The following is a 16,483-nucleotide window of genomic DNA, read 5'->3' as shown; positions in this document are numbered from 1 at the left end:
GAGAGATGAAGGAAACTACGAGGGCACTGGAGTGGAAGCTTCAAAACACCACATGGTTAAATCACTTTTTCTGTTAAATGTTTGTTTTATTTCAGCTCATGATTTCCTTACCTCCACACCATGTTTGGTATCCTCCGCGTAAATAATGAATGCCAGTATGAGGAAAAGGCTAAATGCCTTTTTTTTTTTTAAACACTGATACATCGACATTCAGTATGTGTACGTGTGCTAGGCACTTTTCAGTCTGCCGAAGCTAAACATTAAAAAAAGACAGAAGAACTTTGAAACATTCAACATTCGATGGTTTAATGGTTTGGTTTTCTTTTGAGTACAGTGGTTATTTCTGCCGCTGTGGCATTCACAGACAAATCAAACAAACAAAAATATCTGGGAACACAAAAATATATATAGCTTTCTGATAACATCTGTGGCTCAGTCTAGTAGTTACAACAGGTACAAAAGCAACTCTCTGTACCCGATCGACAAAAACGTAAATACAAACACTTACATAAACATGTAAAAACGGTCCAAAACTTGAACTAATACTTGAAATTCTGTGGTTCTGTGGTTTATAAAATGAAATTGCTATTTACATTCAGTTTGAATAATTATCTTTTCATGAAAAGAATATAGTGTATGAGTCGGACATTAACAAAAATAAACACTGATTATTCAAACTTGTGATAAAATATATAATATTGATTATAATTAGAGGGTTCCACTATGTTCAAGTGCTATTAATAAAGACGCACAGGAGGACCGCTGGGATCGCGGCTGCACGGCTCCTGTCTGAGTGGCATAAATCAAGGTGCAGCCCAAGAGTTTGGAGTCCAGGGACAAAAGGTCAGAGGTTACAAAATTCAGTCAAAACCTCCACCTCTGAGACACAGTCAAAGTGGTTAGTAGCAGGAAAGTGGCAGTGAATGGGAAGAGAAATTACCTGGTCAGATTGCTCCCAGTCACTGACTTGGTTACTCAAAAGAGAAAGATGGCATTCTATCACAGCTCAAACATTGTTGTCCTTTGCTTACATGTGTTTTATCATGTAGTCACAGTGGCGTAGGGTCGACTTTTTAGGTTAGTGGCACGTCGTGCGACTGAAGGCAAAGATCGTTAGGAAGCCTGTGCTTGTTCCGTCACTTTGCACAGAGCTGTCTTTACATCTGAGGTCCGATGGTCTCAGTTCACAGCTGCTGGCTCATGTTTTCCAAGCTGAGCAAGGAATCAAAAACCAAAAACGGAGGCTGGTATTTTCTCATCTCTAACCCGAGACCAAAGGGTGACTGGCTCGGCTTTGAAAGCTAAGCAAACGCACTTGCCAAAGCCCTCCATACCAGAAGAAAACAAACTAGCTTTCAACTTTAGCAGCTTCTACAACTTATCTTGAAAAATAAACACTTAATCTTTTTTCATATATAAAAAAAATATTTCTAATATTACCACAAAGTTTGTTCCACTGGACGGGTTTGACTTGTAGTCTTGTTGCATTTATCTTATGTCTATATGTGTTAGATGACTGTATGTTTGCGTGTATATCAATATACCAAAAGTATAAGCAGGTTAGATTGTACTCTCAATATTTTCTTAGAATGATATCCTTTCTCTAAACTAGTTCCTCAGTTCTTTGTGCTCCTCACCTGTGCTATCTACTGCTCTCCCTGTATTTCTGCAGTTCACTTCTCTGATCCTCCGATTCCTGAATTGATTGCATGCACCTGCTAACAGACAGTTTGCTGGCTGGACAGTGGACTCTCCAGGGACATGCTAGTGGGAGACCGGTCTGGGCGGGCGCAGGGCTTAAACATGGTGGAGATATAGAAGGCCTGCAGGCACAGACAAAAAAACAAATGTCAGGAAAGATACGCAGACCACACATGCTGTCAATCACTCACTGTTTATAAACAGAGAGTGGAAATTTAGGGAGAAAGCATAGTGTTTGAGCTAACACAGTCAGCAGAAAGCAGTGAGAAACAAACCCTGCGAGGAAAAAGATAACTGGTATTCAGGCTATTTAGACAACAGTGAATTTTAACATACCACCCAGTATGCAGTGAGCCCTCCTTGAATAAAGCCTGTGAGGACGTCAGTGGGATGGTGACGGTAGTCTGAGATGCGGCTCAATCCGGTGTAGATAGCGATCATTACTAAGAAGAACTGTATAAGTGGGCGCAATAGCCGAGCTCCTCGCCACGACAGCCGTGCCTGCAGGTAGAACTGCAAAAAAAGAAGATAAATACCATTATTATTTTCACTACTAAGTGAATATATGGCTATGGGCACTTATGTGCTAATGTATGCCCCCACAAACATAAATTTATGGTTATGTCTAATGACTGAAGTTCTATAAACTAAGTGGAACATGAACATCCATTTAATCTGCTGCCCACAGGGGGGAAAAGAAGTTTGGCATGGTTTCATTAGCACTTTTTAAACCCAACTTCCTGCTTTTGTTCATCCTCATCCCGTGCATCAGCGCTACAGTACAGAGGTCCTGTTTGTGTGCGTGAAAATGGGGTCACAGGTCGAGCTGAATGCAGATGCAGGGCTCGCTTTATGAGGTGGCTGGAGGTATGTCTGAGTCAAACAGCCGCTGGGGAGCATGTGGCCTACATTACTGCTGGGAAGCCGATCCTCGCTGTCTCTCCTTTTCCTATCTTAACTGAGAACAGGTGTCACTATTCCTGCTGTACACACAAGTAGCTGGCAAGGTCGTGGTGGCGTGTAGCTGCAAGTTTGACACATTCTCACTAGGTTGTCTAAGCTCTGTCAAATAATTTGTAAGCAGCAACTTCTGTGTGTGCGTGCTTGTGTGGAGAAAAAAAGAACATTAGGTTTTTGTTTTAGTCACGCCACTTCTTCCTTTCGGTTCGCTACCCTTTCATTCCTCTCAGTCAGTCCCACAATATTCATCCCTTTCTTTCTCTTTTTGTTCAAAAAGGAACATTTTGCTGTGGACTTGTAAAGAAAACTGTGCAGTAATTATGAGCCACCCCTCATTTCTTTATCTTTTGCTAGGTAAATAAGAAATAGATGTAGTGATTTGTTGAAACATAAATGGATAAATTGGTATTTTCTTTATTATTTTTGAACATAGTCTGAACTCTCTTGGGCAAGCTTCCCTGTGAATTCTTTAAGTAGTCTTCAAGAATAGTTCTCCAGGCATCTTCAAGGATATTCAAAGCTCTTCTGTAGATGCTGGCTGCCTTTTGCTCTGTTCTCTTCCATAATTTTTTGATTTGCTCTTATGAGGTCAGTCTATGACTGACAGTGTTCCATTGTGAATTTTTATATCCAGGTATGGTTTTACTGCACTGCATTGTCACGCTGAAAAATGAAACGACTGCCAATCAGATGCTTCAGAAATAGTATTCAGCGGTGAGTCAAAATCTGACGTACTTTCTTCATTCATATTTCCATCAATGCTGACAAGATCCCCAACACCACTTCTGAAATACAGCCTCAAACCATGACAGAGCCTCCACCATGTTTTACAGATAGCTGTAGACACTCACTGTTGAACTTCTCTCCTGACCTTCTCTGTATGTACTCACAATGACTTGAAGATGTGACGTTTTTGTCTAATTTAGCATACTGCAGCATTTTCTTACCGGTTTCCTTCTTGAAAGCAAACCTTCCACTGAGACCATCTCTAACAAGGTTTCAGCAAACAGTAGGTGGACAGGGCCAGCTGTGTCTCTGAGGTCCTGTGTCAGGTCTTTGCTGGATTCTTTTTCCTATTCTTAGGACATGACTTTCAAATACTGCTCATCTGGTGTAGATTTTTTTTTAGTTTTTTTAGGCTTGAAACTTCGTATTTTGTCTTCCATTTATCTAGTTTCCTCAAATATTTTAAGGACACAGTGTACACCATGCAGAGATATGTAAAGTTTTTGAGCTAAATGCTCTTTGAGAATCACCTTGTTGGTGCAACTGTTATTTTATCCCTTTCGAACATATTTTCCATAGATTCGGTTAAAGAAATGGGAAGAAATTATGTGTTTTTGTCACAGGCCGATAGTAGCAAAGTACCTAAAAATATAATTTATAATTGGTTCTTTGCTAGATTGTGACTAAGATAGGTGTTATGCTTGAACAATTCATAGGTCAGTGTTAAGTGGTCTGACGAACAACAACAAAAAAATCTTTCCTCTAGTCCCAGTCAGATGGACTGAAGTGAAAATGAAAGAAGACTTTCAGAGAGTCTGGAAAACTACTGCTTAAGACAATTTAAAAAAAAACAACAACCTGCAAGTCTGGCTCTCTATAACTGAAATATACAGAAATAAGACACAGCACTGTACAAATAGAGAAGGTTTTCTCCTCACTTTGAGTTTTGAAAAGCAACAAATTATTTTCATTCATCTCAGCTGAAGCTGAATACAAATATTTATGTCACCTGAAAACCATCAATTAACAGCTAGCGATGAAGGCTATGTGAGGTATGTGAACGTTTCGTAGATAATAATGTGCTTTTGTCTCCCTCTAACTGTCACTTCTCTCTCACAATGCGCCCATGACTACAGGGCAGTGTGCTGTGAGAGAAAAATGAAGAGATGGGGAGGGAGGCTTGGAGGGTTGAGAGGGTGTCTATTGCTGAAAGAAGCCTGTCGATCTCTCAGCAGGCATATTCAGCTCTCCCCCCTCGACTAAATGAGACCCACAACAAGGCCTCCTCTGTCTGTGGAGTCTCTTCATCTATTCATGTTCCCTGTGGAAAACATTCTCCCTCATTCTCTACCCCACTCCAAATCCTCCTCCTCCCTATCTTTCTGTCTCACCAGCCCTTTTGGTTGGAAGCTGGATGCCTGTAGAGAATTGGTTCTCTCAAAGATTGGGAACCGTGAATGTATTTAACAGCACATGGCTTGGTGTGTGTTTCCACACGTTCAATTAGCATTGTTCTCGGCCTCTAGGGGCTGGTGTTGTCTTTAAAAACTGAAAACAAAGCAAGAACTGTAATCTTCCTCTAATACTATAAACACTGGGGTGAATACAGTAATTACACAATATGAGCTCAGGTGTATGTAGAGGTCAACTTTCCAGATTTGTTTGGCGATAGACTGGGTGTGTTTGTTTGTTTGTGAAGCAAAGGTGACTTACTGCCAGATAAAGCATTGTGTACATCGCGAAGGAAGCATGGCCGGAAAAGAAGGACTTCCTGAAAGAGAAGATCCATAAAAGCAGCCAAATGTTACACATTAACTTAGGTTTCTGTATACCCCACCCTTAGAAAGCAGATAATTGCACATAAACCACACACCTTGCCTCCTCCTCCAACTTCTTCTCCACACTGCAGACTATGGACTCTGCAGGGACATAGATGCCTTCCTTGCAGTTAATGGATGCATATGTGATGTTGCACACATCCAGGAAGTTGGGTCTCAGGCGACCTACGCTTAGCTTGGCCATGTTGGTGAGAGACTGACCAATACAACAGCCAAACAGGAAGCTTCCCAGTTCCTTGTACAGGCAGGACACATAGCAGTTTCTAACAAAAGCCCGTGAGTGCACACCTCGGAAACGTACACGATAGCATTCACCTACAGCAATCTGAAAAAAACAAAGACAGGAGACAACTTTTAACTTGCCATACTGCCAGGCTGAACAAATACTGTGAAAGTATGTTTGTTTTACTTTTAAGCAAACACACGCACATTTACACAATAAGAAGATGATGATAGCTTTAACTCACTGTCCTTACACATAACATCAATTACTGTCTTACCGCTACACCAGTGATGGCGATGCCACCAGCGATGAGCAGGCTGTCGGGGATGGCCTCGGTCGTTATGTTGGGATAAGTGATGCTGGGGTCTCCGCAGAAAAAGCCTCGTTTGTAGGGAGTCACAAACTTCATCTCGCATGCAAAAAATGGGATGGAGGCTGGGGTGGGGTCGGGGGGGAAAAGGAAGTGGAGGCAGACAAAAAAACCAAAAGATGGCTTGATGAATATCTATGATGTGGTCTGTGTAACAACGATGACAAATAAAAGAGACAGCACGATACATGGACAGCGGTACTGTCTACTCATATGAAAATGGCCTTCTAACATAATAAAGGGGGTAGCATTAAAGCGTCAGTCATTTGGTGATATGAGTTCCAGATTCCTGGGGATCAGGGAATTCCACACATAGCTGCTTTCAACATGGGAGCAGGGAGAAGGAGAAGGCTGACAGACATGAAAAGATGTGAAAAAATGGAGGCAACATGACAGTGGAGAATTCAGATGAGGAAGGAGGAAGAAGTTATTGAGAGCATGTTACACAAAAACATCAGAGTGCTCAAAGAAGACAATAAAGTCACTGTGTATTGTTAAACAAGTATGTTTTCTTCAAGCCAAAAGCAGTGACTCACAGTTTAATCCATCTTAACTTATATTAACAACTGTCCCACATTATGTTTACTGGCTGGTCACTAATTATAAGAATTTATGTTATCAGGTGAAAGTGGTCAAGGTCTGGTTCGCTTAGGTAAACATCACCACACAGTCTCATGATCAAAGTTCACTGGGGAAAATTTGCATTTTAACCAGTTTTTAATGACGAATTGGAAGGTGGTGATTGTAGCTCCACAAACGAGGGCTGAGCTGCACGGCTTTTGTTCTGCATTGTACTTAACACTAATAGCCAATATCCCTCTAAAGTCCCAGCGTGCTCCATTTCTCTGTCCCTTATCCCATGTCCCCTTGTCACCCCATGGAATGCAGCGAGGACATGGGACTAATCATTAACCTCTGTGCCTCTCCCTATCATCCCAGGCCTGCTTGTTGGTTGGAACGCTCCCAGGCCAAAACAGTGCTCCTGCCAGGGAATCTCTCAGACTACGTGACTGAAAAGAACACAGGATACACATTTAAAACCAGGCCAGAAGGATTCTCACTCAAACACATAAACAAGGGTCTGAAAACATTCCTTTAATCATGATAAATCACCAAATTTTGAAAGAAAAGAGTGGGAAATGAGTATTTGATGAACAGCAGGTAGCTACAGTTTGTCCACTTTGAGATCTGCCAAAACTGGCTCCGTATCAGCTTTAACCAAACACAGAGTCAACTAAACTCCCATGCTGTTCATTCAACCTTACTGAACTTACTGATAGGCACGAGAGACGTGATTAGGGCTGGGATACAGTAAGACATAAGTCAAATGTGTGTGTGTTAAAAAAAACTCTGCAGTCAAAGTCAAGCTGCCCTCACAGAAAGACAAAACAAAGACTAAAAACAAGCTCACGTCCATATATTTCATGAGATGTTACGGCAGGGAAAGAGAGAGGGAAACATCCTGTAGACAGATAGCAGAGCCTGTGACGCCAGCACAGAGAGAAAACGCCTCACATCTGACCCCAATCTCTCACTCATCCCATCCAGATAACACGTGTACAGATGCATCATATGCAAATTCAGCTCACTGATGTGCCTCATATAACAAACGCATTCATATCGATTATATATACAGGTGTGCCCTGTTTTGCTAGTAAAATAATTTATTAGAACATCTCCTTTAGTCATACACCTTGAAGTTATATTATGAGCATATCTTCTATCTTGTGGTTATCCTAGTGAGAGTTTACATTAGCTAAGATCAATGGAGTACCTGCGTTTGCTTTTGTGCTAATTGGTAGATAAATAAATAACCTCAATGAGAGTTCATGTTTGCCTTTGTGTTACCTGCATGAAATGCATCTTTTTGAATCACTTGATCATAATACCCCTATGCATGTCATACCCAAGTGAAGAAGTGCAGTTATTTGATCCACACCCAGATTTTTTCTCCAGTACAGTCAACTCCTTTCAAATAAGTATTATGCAAAAGCCCCAACATAACAACAATCCACTAAAATAAAAAGCTGATGACATTTTATAAGGACTTTTAAACTGACAGAGATATGCTGTGTTTGGGGGTAATCAAACACTGATGATACATTTTAGCATTTAATAATGAAACAAATACTTAAAACAACAACAAGTACTATTTTGTGTTGAACAGGGGCTTCTTTTGACCCTTTCTGGTTTCCATATAATCCATTAAAAGCCCCTCATCTGATTCCAGAAATCAGTATTTTGTTGTATTGACACAGAAATAATGGTGAGAAGCTCCATTAAAGTCCAAACACTTATACTGTAAGACTTTTTAAAGGCTAAGGAAGTGTCACGTCAGTCAGAGACGGCTTGTAATGCTTCCCCATTTTTGCATGCAATAATCACTAAACATGACAAAAGTGGTTTAGTGGTTTAAAAAGCTCCTTGATAATATCACAAGAGAAAAACTGAGCAAACATACTTGAAACCACATTAGTTATTTCGTTTGTGAACAATCCTAAAGAAATTACAAGCTCCTATGTCACAGTCAACCTCTATGCTTTACAACTACATTCAAAATGTTTTCACAACATGACTGAAAAACACTCCACAGACTCTCACTTCATCTGTCAGGCAGCTGTGAGCCAACCTCTGCACCTGGCCAAGACATGCTCAAAAGAGAGCCAGACCAGGAAGGCCTGCAAGAGGACACAAAAGGAGGCAGAGGAGTGGGCTGGCTCCAAGAGCCAAAATGTGCTGCTCACTGGGCCTAACATTCAAAGCAGGAATGCTTTCAAATAGTCAAAAGGATAGAAAGAAGAAGGGGAAAGAGGGAGGGAGGAAAAGAGGGGATATGTGCCTCTCTCTGAGAAACTGTTCTGGTTCTAATTTACACATCTATGACCACAGCCCAGAATGAGCTCACTGTGAGAGGAGAACAACAACAACCAAAAGCAACAAAATAAAAAAAATAAAAAACAGCAAATGAAAAAAGTGGCTTAAGGAGGAGTGCAAAGAAAAGAGGGCAGATGGTAGGAATTCATCGACATACTTTCAAGTCATGTTGCTCAACATCTACTGATCAACCCCCAGTAAAACTGGGGTGAGAAAAACTGGAAAGATGGAGCCAAGAGAGATGCAGCAAAGGTTCCTCTTTAAAGAACAGCAGACGGAGGCGATTAGTGGTGGTTCTGGAATGTGAGGGTCAGAGATCTGGGCTCTGCTGGGACCCGCTCTGTAAACACGACCCCGCCTCAACAGGCAGAATACCCCCCGACACACACACAGACCGAACACATACACATTAAAAAAAAAAAAAACACACTAAGATGCAAACAAACCAAATCCACAGCCACATAGATTAACAAGACAACCAAAACACACCACAAAAAAACCACCTGGAAAAAATTAACCAACCATGCCAGAGCCATGAACCACAGAAAAACCCCCTAACGATCCAAAACACAGCCATTAATGCAGACACCACAATCACTATCACAGAGCTAAATTCACTCGTATGGATGCTGCTGCTTCTATCACTAAAAAACAGCCTGTGTATACTCATGGATTAGCATGACATATCCTAAAGCTATCTCCAAGCCACAGTAATGGTCATCTGTTTCCATCACACTCAATAATATTTGACTGCACAGGCCTCTTTCTACTTTTGCCCTTTGATAAAGCTAGAGGACAGACTGTTAGTGACCTGTCAACACAGAGCCATGTGGCCTGCAGGACCTGGGACCGGGATGAGCGTGGCCTGTGCAGCACCCTTCACGGGTGGTCCACCCACACTGAGCTCTTCACCAGATTGCATGTGCCAGGAGATCACAACTAAATTTTAAGGTGCTTATTTACCTTCAAGTCAACCTTTCAAAAATAATAAGCCAGTGAACTGAATCGTGCAGTGTTGTAATTTGAATCTCTGCGAGGTTGATAATCCCCAGTAACAACATTAGAAGGAAGCAGCGTGACGGCATTCCTAGTACGCTCATAAATGGCAGTCTGCAGATGGACTGGGTGGGTTTTTGCAATTATTTGTGCAATAATGACTTGAGTGGCACGAAGCTGTCTCCATAAGATCTGCTATTTCATCTAATCCCTTCTCAGTTTGAGATCATTACAGGCAGAGTTGAGAATCTGTACCTGAAACAAAAAACTCTGTTTTAAAAGTTAGTCCAGAGAGAGACTGTGCGCCTCACTGCATAATGCTCTATCACACAAAAGAACAAACACACACAGGCAGTTGTACTGTAGGGCAGGTAAGTCAGCAGGTGAAGTCATTCGTACCAAGGCTGTGATTATTATTGGCAACCGCGGATGGCAAAAAACCCAATTAAAGTGCCGTGTGTGTATGAGAGTTGGTACATCCTGTTCTTCCTTGGTGGCCCAATCCAGGTAAGGGAGGAATGGGGGAAGAGTAAGTGCTTGCCTCCTTACTGACACACACACCCACACACACTCTTTTACTTTCCCATAATTGGCCGGATTGTTCTGGGAGATGGGTCTGTTTTGTCTGCCCTGATGGCGTCAACGAGAGATTTTTAAGTGAAGAACAAAGGCAGGCTGAGAAGTCACAACAGAGTTTTGTTAACCATCTGCTATCATCAACATCTGCTGCAGCTGGACTCCACACACACTGTTTAAGTACACCCACTGCTTCATTTATCAGCCCATACCCAACTCATTAATGTAGGCAAAAACAGGGGCCCCAGAAAGAAACAGTCGACCGCTCAAAGTACCTCGCTGGCCAAAAATGTTAATATTTATGGAGGTTTAATGCACTACATTAATAACTCAACACCGAGCAAATGCAAACCCTACGTCTCCATGACCATGAAAAATAAAACACAATGACGCTTAAAAACTTAGCTTTTTTCAACTCCTAACAGTGCACCAGGAGAGCTCTTGCCTGCCCTTTCCACTGTTACTCTTGCCACTAGCCAGTAGAGACATGCTTCCCACAGTTGCTTCTGTTCTTGCCACACTTCAGTGCCTTGCTTCCTGGAGCCTGACTCTGGAGTTCAGGGCCTGAGCGGGGAAGTTTGAAGCAGTCTGTCTGTCTGTCTGATTCAGCAAGAACATAAAGAACCTGCCACTGTGGTGCATACCTTGGAAACTTTAAAGAGTTCCCCAGTGGTTTTTGTGGCATGAAGGTAAGGGCGTGCATTGTGAGGTGAGAGCTGCCAGTCTGCAATGTGAAAATGACACAGGATTTTGGTTTAGACTGCTGGAGAGGTATTTAGCATGGTACAGCATGATTGCGGTGGCACTCTATGGATGGAAAGAGTTCAAACCTGCAGGGCTGTTTTGTCAGAGTGTTCGGATTTGCAGGGGAATGTGCTGTTAGGACAGTCAGAGCTTGAGATGATTAAGGGAGAATAGTCTCCAGCAGGTGAGGTGAGACACAATGATAAAATGTACCCGATGATGGGTAACCATGCAATGGCGCCAAGAGGGAATGTCTAAGTTTTCTTATAGGGAGACAGACAGAAGACAAATCATTAGTTCTAACAGACGAAAAGGCGGAGTTACAGCCTGTATTCGGAGTCAGGTAGACAGTCTTCTGGTATCCTCTCCAGGCCCATTGGAGCTAATGAGCGCTGAGGATTAGAGCGATACACACATCTTTATTCGCTCATTATGGCTAATACCTATGGACCACCCTGGGCACTTATGGAATCGTCATCTAGGAGAAGATTACAGCTGTCTCATTAAAAGTACATTTGAAGCTATCTGCTGTCTGAACATTTCCTGTCTGGTTCTGAGTACTACTTCCTCACTGAGACATAAACAGACAGCTGTGTATAGGATCCCTCGAGCAACCAAGGGTTTGACCCCTGACCCCTACTGTAGATCCTCTGCCTCCTCAGTCTTTCCGTATCTTACTCCGCTCTCCACCCTTGGGGCTTTTCCTTCATTCAAGCTCTTACTTGCCCCTCAGCCTATAGATACGTGGGACTTAGTCGATTCCAGCGTGCTAATGGGTGAAGGAAGATGTACCGAAAAGTGGAGTGAATAGGCCCATGTGGTCTGTCTGAGCAACAGCGTACTTAATGGATTCCTGTAACTCTGCAGCACTGTCAAACGGGAAGGAGATGCATTAATAGACTAAGAGGGGACAGAAAGCGAAATCAGTTCTTCCACTAGCTAATGATTTGACTGAGCCATTTTTAATGGCGCTCCATCTGTCAGCCGCAGACTGACGCCAATGTTTTCCATAACTTCACAGAGTCAGGGCCTAAGACGCACAGCAAAACAAGACCGGCAAATTTGTCAACAAACAGCAAGCACATGGCAGCTGTAGTAGGGTAGTTAACAGCGATGACTCATACACATACAAACACCCACACCCACACTTTTACACACACATACGCACACAATTTAATATTTCGGAGCCTATACACAACTGCACGCTCTGACATGTCAGCCTTTTGCTGCCTGACTCACTTGGCAGCTTTCTCTGCCAAATAAGTATAACCAAAAATCCTCTAACAAAAATCTGACACCCGCCCAAAACACATGGAGACGTAAAACACACTCACACGCCTCACTACAACAGTGGGACACCTTTGGTCCCAAAGTAGAGCTTGGCTGAAGAAAAGAGAAGAAAAAGAGAAGAGGATATAAGCGGATGTAGGGTAGAAAGAGGCAGGCCTTTCAGTATTCAGATCACTTTCGTAGATACCAGTCATCTTGTTCTGGCAAGCTGCTTCATGTCTAGACACACATACAACAGCAATCAACTGTTTCCAGCTTTCTCTTTCTATTGTACACAAAAAACAATCCATGTAAATTGTATCATTTTAACCACAGCTATCATCTTTTGCATTTCAGGCATGTGTAAAAATGGCATAGCTCTGTAATTAACCTCTAGAGAAAAGTCATGCCTCACAACATTCTTTATGTTTCACTTATATTGTATGAGCTTTTGTTGTGCAGCAGGCTAACCAAGTGCTGCTTTCATTCAGTTACCCTTAAAGGGAGTTACTTTATTATGGTGATGATAGAGTCAGGGCCACCTGCGCAGGAGGGAAATAGCAGCATAGTCTAGAAGTCTTGTCCCTGCACGCTCGTCAGATATGACAAAAACCTCAAACCTCCTGACATGTGCGTGGCTGGACTCTACATAGTACATGCAGCCACAGGGTGAAAAATATTGTCATCTCTCTTTGAGTCCCAGTCCCAGCAATAATGCATGCACACACTTTAGCACACAGGCAAACACTTGAAAACAAATTGCAGTTTGCAAATCACATGGAACTTACTGGCACTGAGCTTAACCAAAACAATCTATCTCTGTCAGGCATCATGTGCATGCCCGAACATCCCCATAATCAACACTGTGATACGCAAAGTACAACAATATTAGACAAGCCTGGTGTTGAGAAAGAATCAGGTCAGGTAAACTCAGCCAAAGCCTCAGTTAATGACTTCAATGTCCCCACATTACACAGACAGATTAAAGCTCATTCAACACCACAACATACTAGTTTTACGTCGCCACTTCAAATGTGAATTAAGCCCTAAAGAGACTTGGAGAGACAGCGATAACCTCAGAACATTGCAGAATCCCTCTTCAGCTGATTGCATAAAGAGTGGCGGTGCTTCAGGGCAAAATTCCACTTTTACAGTTGTGAATGAGCCCCTTTAAAGGATGAATAATGCTGGTGGGTCAACTGTCTGAGGGAATCTGATAAAGGCACTTTTAAGGGAAATTTTGGTTAGTCAGACATATGAGGGTTAAGAGACATGAAGGGTCCAATTCATTTCCAACAATTGATGACATTCAATGCTAAATGCCCATAGATGAGTCAATGTCGGGCTTCTGCGAGACAGATACAGTCAGGATGGAGTAATCCAATAGCCCATACAGCACCATATGCAACAACAGGGGGAAATAATGCCTTGTACTGTAAATTACATCTTATTTGAGGACATTTGATTGTTATCTGTGACATATAATAGCTAGTGCTGTGGTCTCACTGTGCTTAATAAAACTGAAAAAAAAAAAGACTCTTCTTCTCAAAATCAGTAAGATAAATCTCTTTAATCACAAGCTCTAATACCTTGTACCTTTGCATTATTACTGCAAGTCATTATTTGAAAACGTGTAACAGTCTGTTCTCAGACACTTTTGCTGCCAAAGTGTACCAGGAACATATCAAAGAATCAAATCAAACCAGGACTTTAGAGATTGCTGAGCTTTGACTTGAACGTTTTAGTCCAACAGACTTTATAAATCCTCTCAGCTGTGTTCAGCTTGATGCCCAGCAACACAGGCTCAGCACTGTTATCTGTTCAGACCGGGGCTAAGAAGGGTCAGAGCACACAGTTTTTTGAGAAAGCTAGTGGCGTGTTTAGTTTATGTCTTAGGAGAAGAACTGAGAGAGCCCATTTCCTACACTTTCCTGACTGATGCTTGGTTGCTAGCCACTTCCTAAACCCAGAACAAAGCTGCAGAAAAGTGCACAAACTAAACAGCTAATAGTATACCTGCAGGGGTTAAGAATAACATAGTAAGAATAGAAAAGTGACTACCTCGACCTGTCATCCAGTTTGCCAGGCTACTTCCTAAGATTTAACGGCCAAGCCTGAGACCTGTCGGTCTGCCTAGACGGGTTCTGGCTTCAGTTGCAGCTGAAACACTAATTCACACAACACTGGTGCTCCCTTCCCTTTTGCAGTCATGTGAGATGACGGCATGGAATTTATGAATTATGTATTATTACACAAACAAATAAACTTTGTGTACAAGTTTTTATGAGGATTTCAAGTAATAGAAAGGGGCTGAAGTACAGTTAATGAAACAATTAAAAGTAAAAATACCTTTCTGAGGTAGTTTACAAATTTCAGGTGGAAATAAAACTTTTTTTTCATCTTCCTTTAACTTTTCTATATTCCCTATACCCTTTGTGGCTTAGCACTGGCCCTGAAAACAACACAGAAGCATTAAAGTCCTTAGACATGGTTCATTACATCATTATAAAACAAAACATGTGAATCGCTTCTACTATCTTTAAAAAGGTGGCACTAAAATCAGGCCTAAAGCACATGTCAACATGCATAACAAACTTTTACTTTGATTCTGAACAATTATAACTCTTCAACTCGAGTGTTTGAGGTTCTATTTGTTCTGCTGCATTGCAAGTTCAATCTCACGCTGGCCGTAATTAGTAGATTTTAAGAATACTGAGAGAGAGTATCTGTCCAATCTTAAAACACTTGGAAGAACAGAATGAATATTTGTTTCCCCTTTACTGAATCAAAGCAATCTGGACAATCACGTTATAGCCTGTGTTGGTGATTATGACTGGTTTTATCGTTTATTTGATATGAATCAACTGCAAGTTTGTTTTTCTCCATAATAAGTTAACTTTTTTGGTTGTGATTAGTATCTATGTTGGCTCTCATGTCTGTGTTGAATGTGGCCTTGGCAGTTTTTATTTCTTGATGTGAAGCTTGCTAGTTATATTAAAGCAAAGCTTCTGAGCTCACTGTGGTGAATTGCTGGTTACAAACAGTAAGCTAACCCTGAGAGAGGCTAAGAGCTCTGCATAGAGGTAATTCGGCACTGGATCATACGCACGGGGCATGTTTTTATCCTTATTCCCACGTTCTTCTCCCGGGAAATTTGGGAGTTACCATGGGAACAGATGAATTCCCGGGACAACTCAGCTGCTGCCAGCTGAGCCCCCACCCACATTTTCCCCGGTTCTTCCCTCCCTCCTGCCCCCACGTGCATGTAGAGGGGACCGAGCTGAAGTTTTCTGCTCCAGTCTGAGCAGTTTCCACTTGACTTCTGGAAAAATGCTTTGCAGCTTCGTTAACTTTAACAAATCCCAATCCAGCGTTGGATAGTTTGTGCTTTTTTGCCCTTGTCTGAAACCAACTTTGTTTATGACATTAGGGAAAAAGCAAATACAGAATTCAAGAGTCATTAAAACACTGATCTTGGTATTTAAAGATTTAAAATAGTACACTTGTTAAGTGAAATTGTAACACAAATTCTTACCAATACAAAGGCACAACACATCCAAACAAACAAGCATCTTCCTCTTGGTGCAAAACGAGCTTTCCACCTCAGGTTGGGTGAGGAATTGTTTCCCAGCTCCGTTCTCCTTCCCTTCCCCGGATCCTCCGCTGTCAGCTAACCGCCGCTGGAGCTCCTCATCCTGGGGGAGCATGCTGCCGTGAGTACCGGTGGAATTTAACTTCTGCATGTCTCTGGCTGGTTAAAAGTTAATGACAACTTGTTCAAATGTGGTTCCAGTAAGTCCTTTACGTTTGTAGTGGCTGGCAAACGACGAAAATCCCCAAAACTTTAAGTCCATTCGTCGTCGGTGCGCCAAATCATGTCAACTAAAGTTTGACAGCAGGAGACCCTGGTCAAGCAACCGGCCGCGAGGTGAGGTTACGTCGGTCATCCAAAGGCAAGAGAGAGGGGGGCAAAGCAAGGCAGGAGAAAACCAGACAGAGGAAAACAAGCATCCGACTAAACCGAGTCACAACAAACTTCTACCGCTGGAGCGTGCTCTACAGACTACTTTGAAACGTCCCGAGCGAAACATGTATGCAGCAGCGCACATTAATGAAAGCCAGAACTTCAAAATAAACCCCGTGACTGCTCCTCCTATCCCAAGTCGAGTAGCGCTGATGCGTTTAAGTTGGTTATTTCCGGTATGT

General features: G+C 42.2%; 1 protein-coding gene across 1 annotated transcript; it reads right to left on the bottom strand.

Moving 5' to 3' along the window:
* Positions 1-291: 291 nt before the first annotated feature.
* Positions 292-16,450, bottom strand: ppap2d (phosphatidic acid phosphatase type 2D). Its single transcript, XM_063472018.1, has 6 exons — positions 15,813-16,450; positions 5,726-5,883; positions 5,261-5,550; positions 5,101-5,158; positions 2,038-2,214; positions 292-1,823 (listed from the first exon to the last, which is right to left on the bottom strand). Exons 1-6 carry the CDS (start codon positions 16,018-16,020, stop codon positions 1,719-1,721), a joined length of 996 nt encoding a protein of 331 aa, XP_063328088.1. The 5' UTR covers positions 16,021-16,450; the 3' UTR covers positions 292-1,718.
* Positions 16,451-16,483: the final 33 nt, after the last annotated feature.

Source organism: Pelmatolapia mariae, linkage group LG4 (genome assembly GCF_036321145.2).
Source record: "Pelmatolapia mariae isolate MD_Pm_ZW linkage group LG4, Pm_UMD_F_2, whole genome shotgun sequence".
Taxonomy (NCBI): Eukaryota; Metazoa; Chordata; class Actinopteri; order Cichliformes; family Cichlidae; genus Pelmatolapia; species Pelmatolapia mariae.
This window is presented reverse-complemented; position numbering and strand designations above follow the sequence as displayed.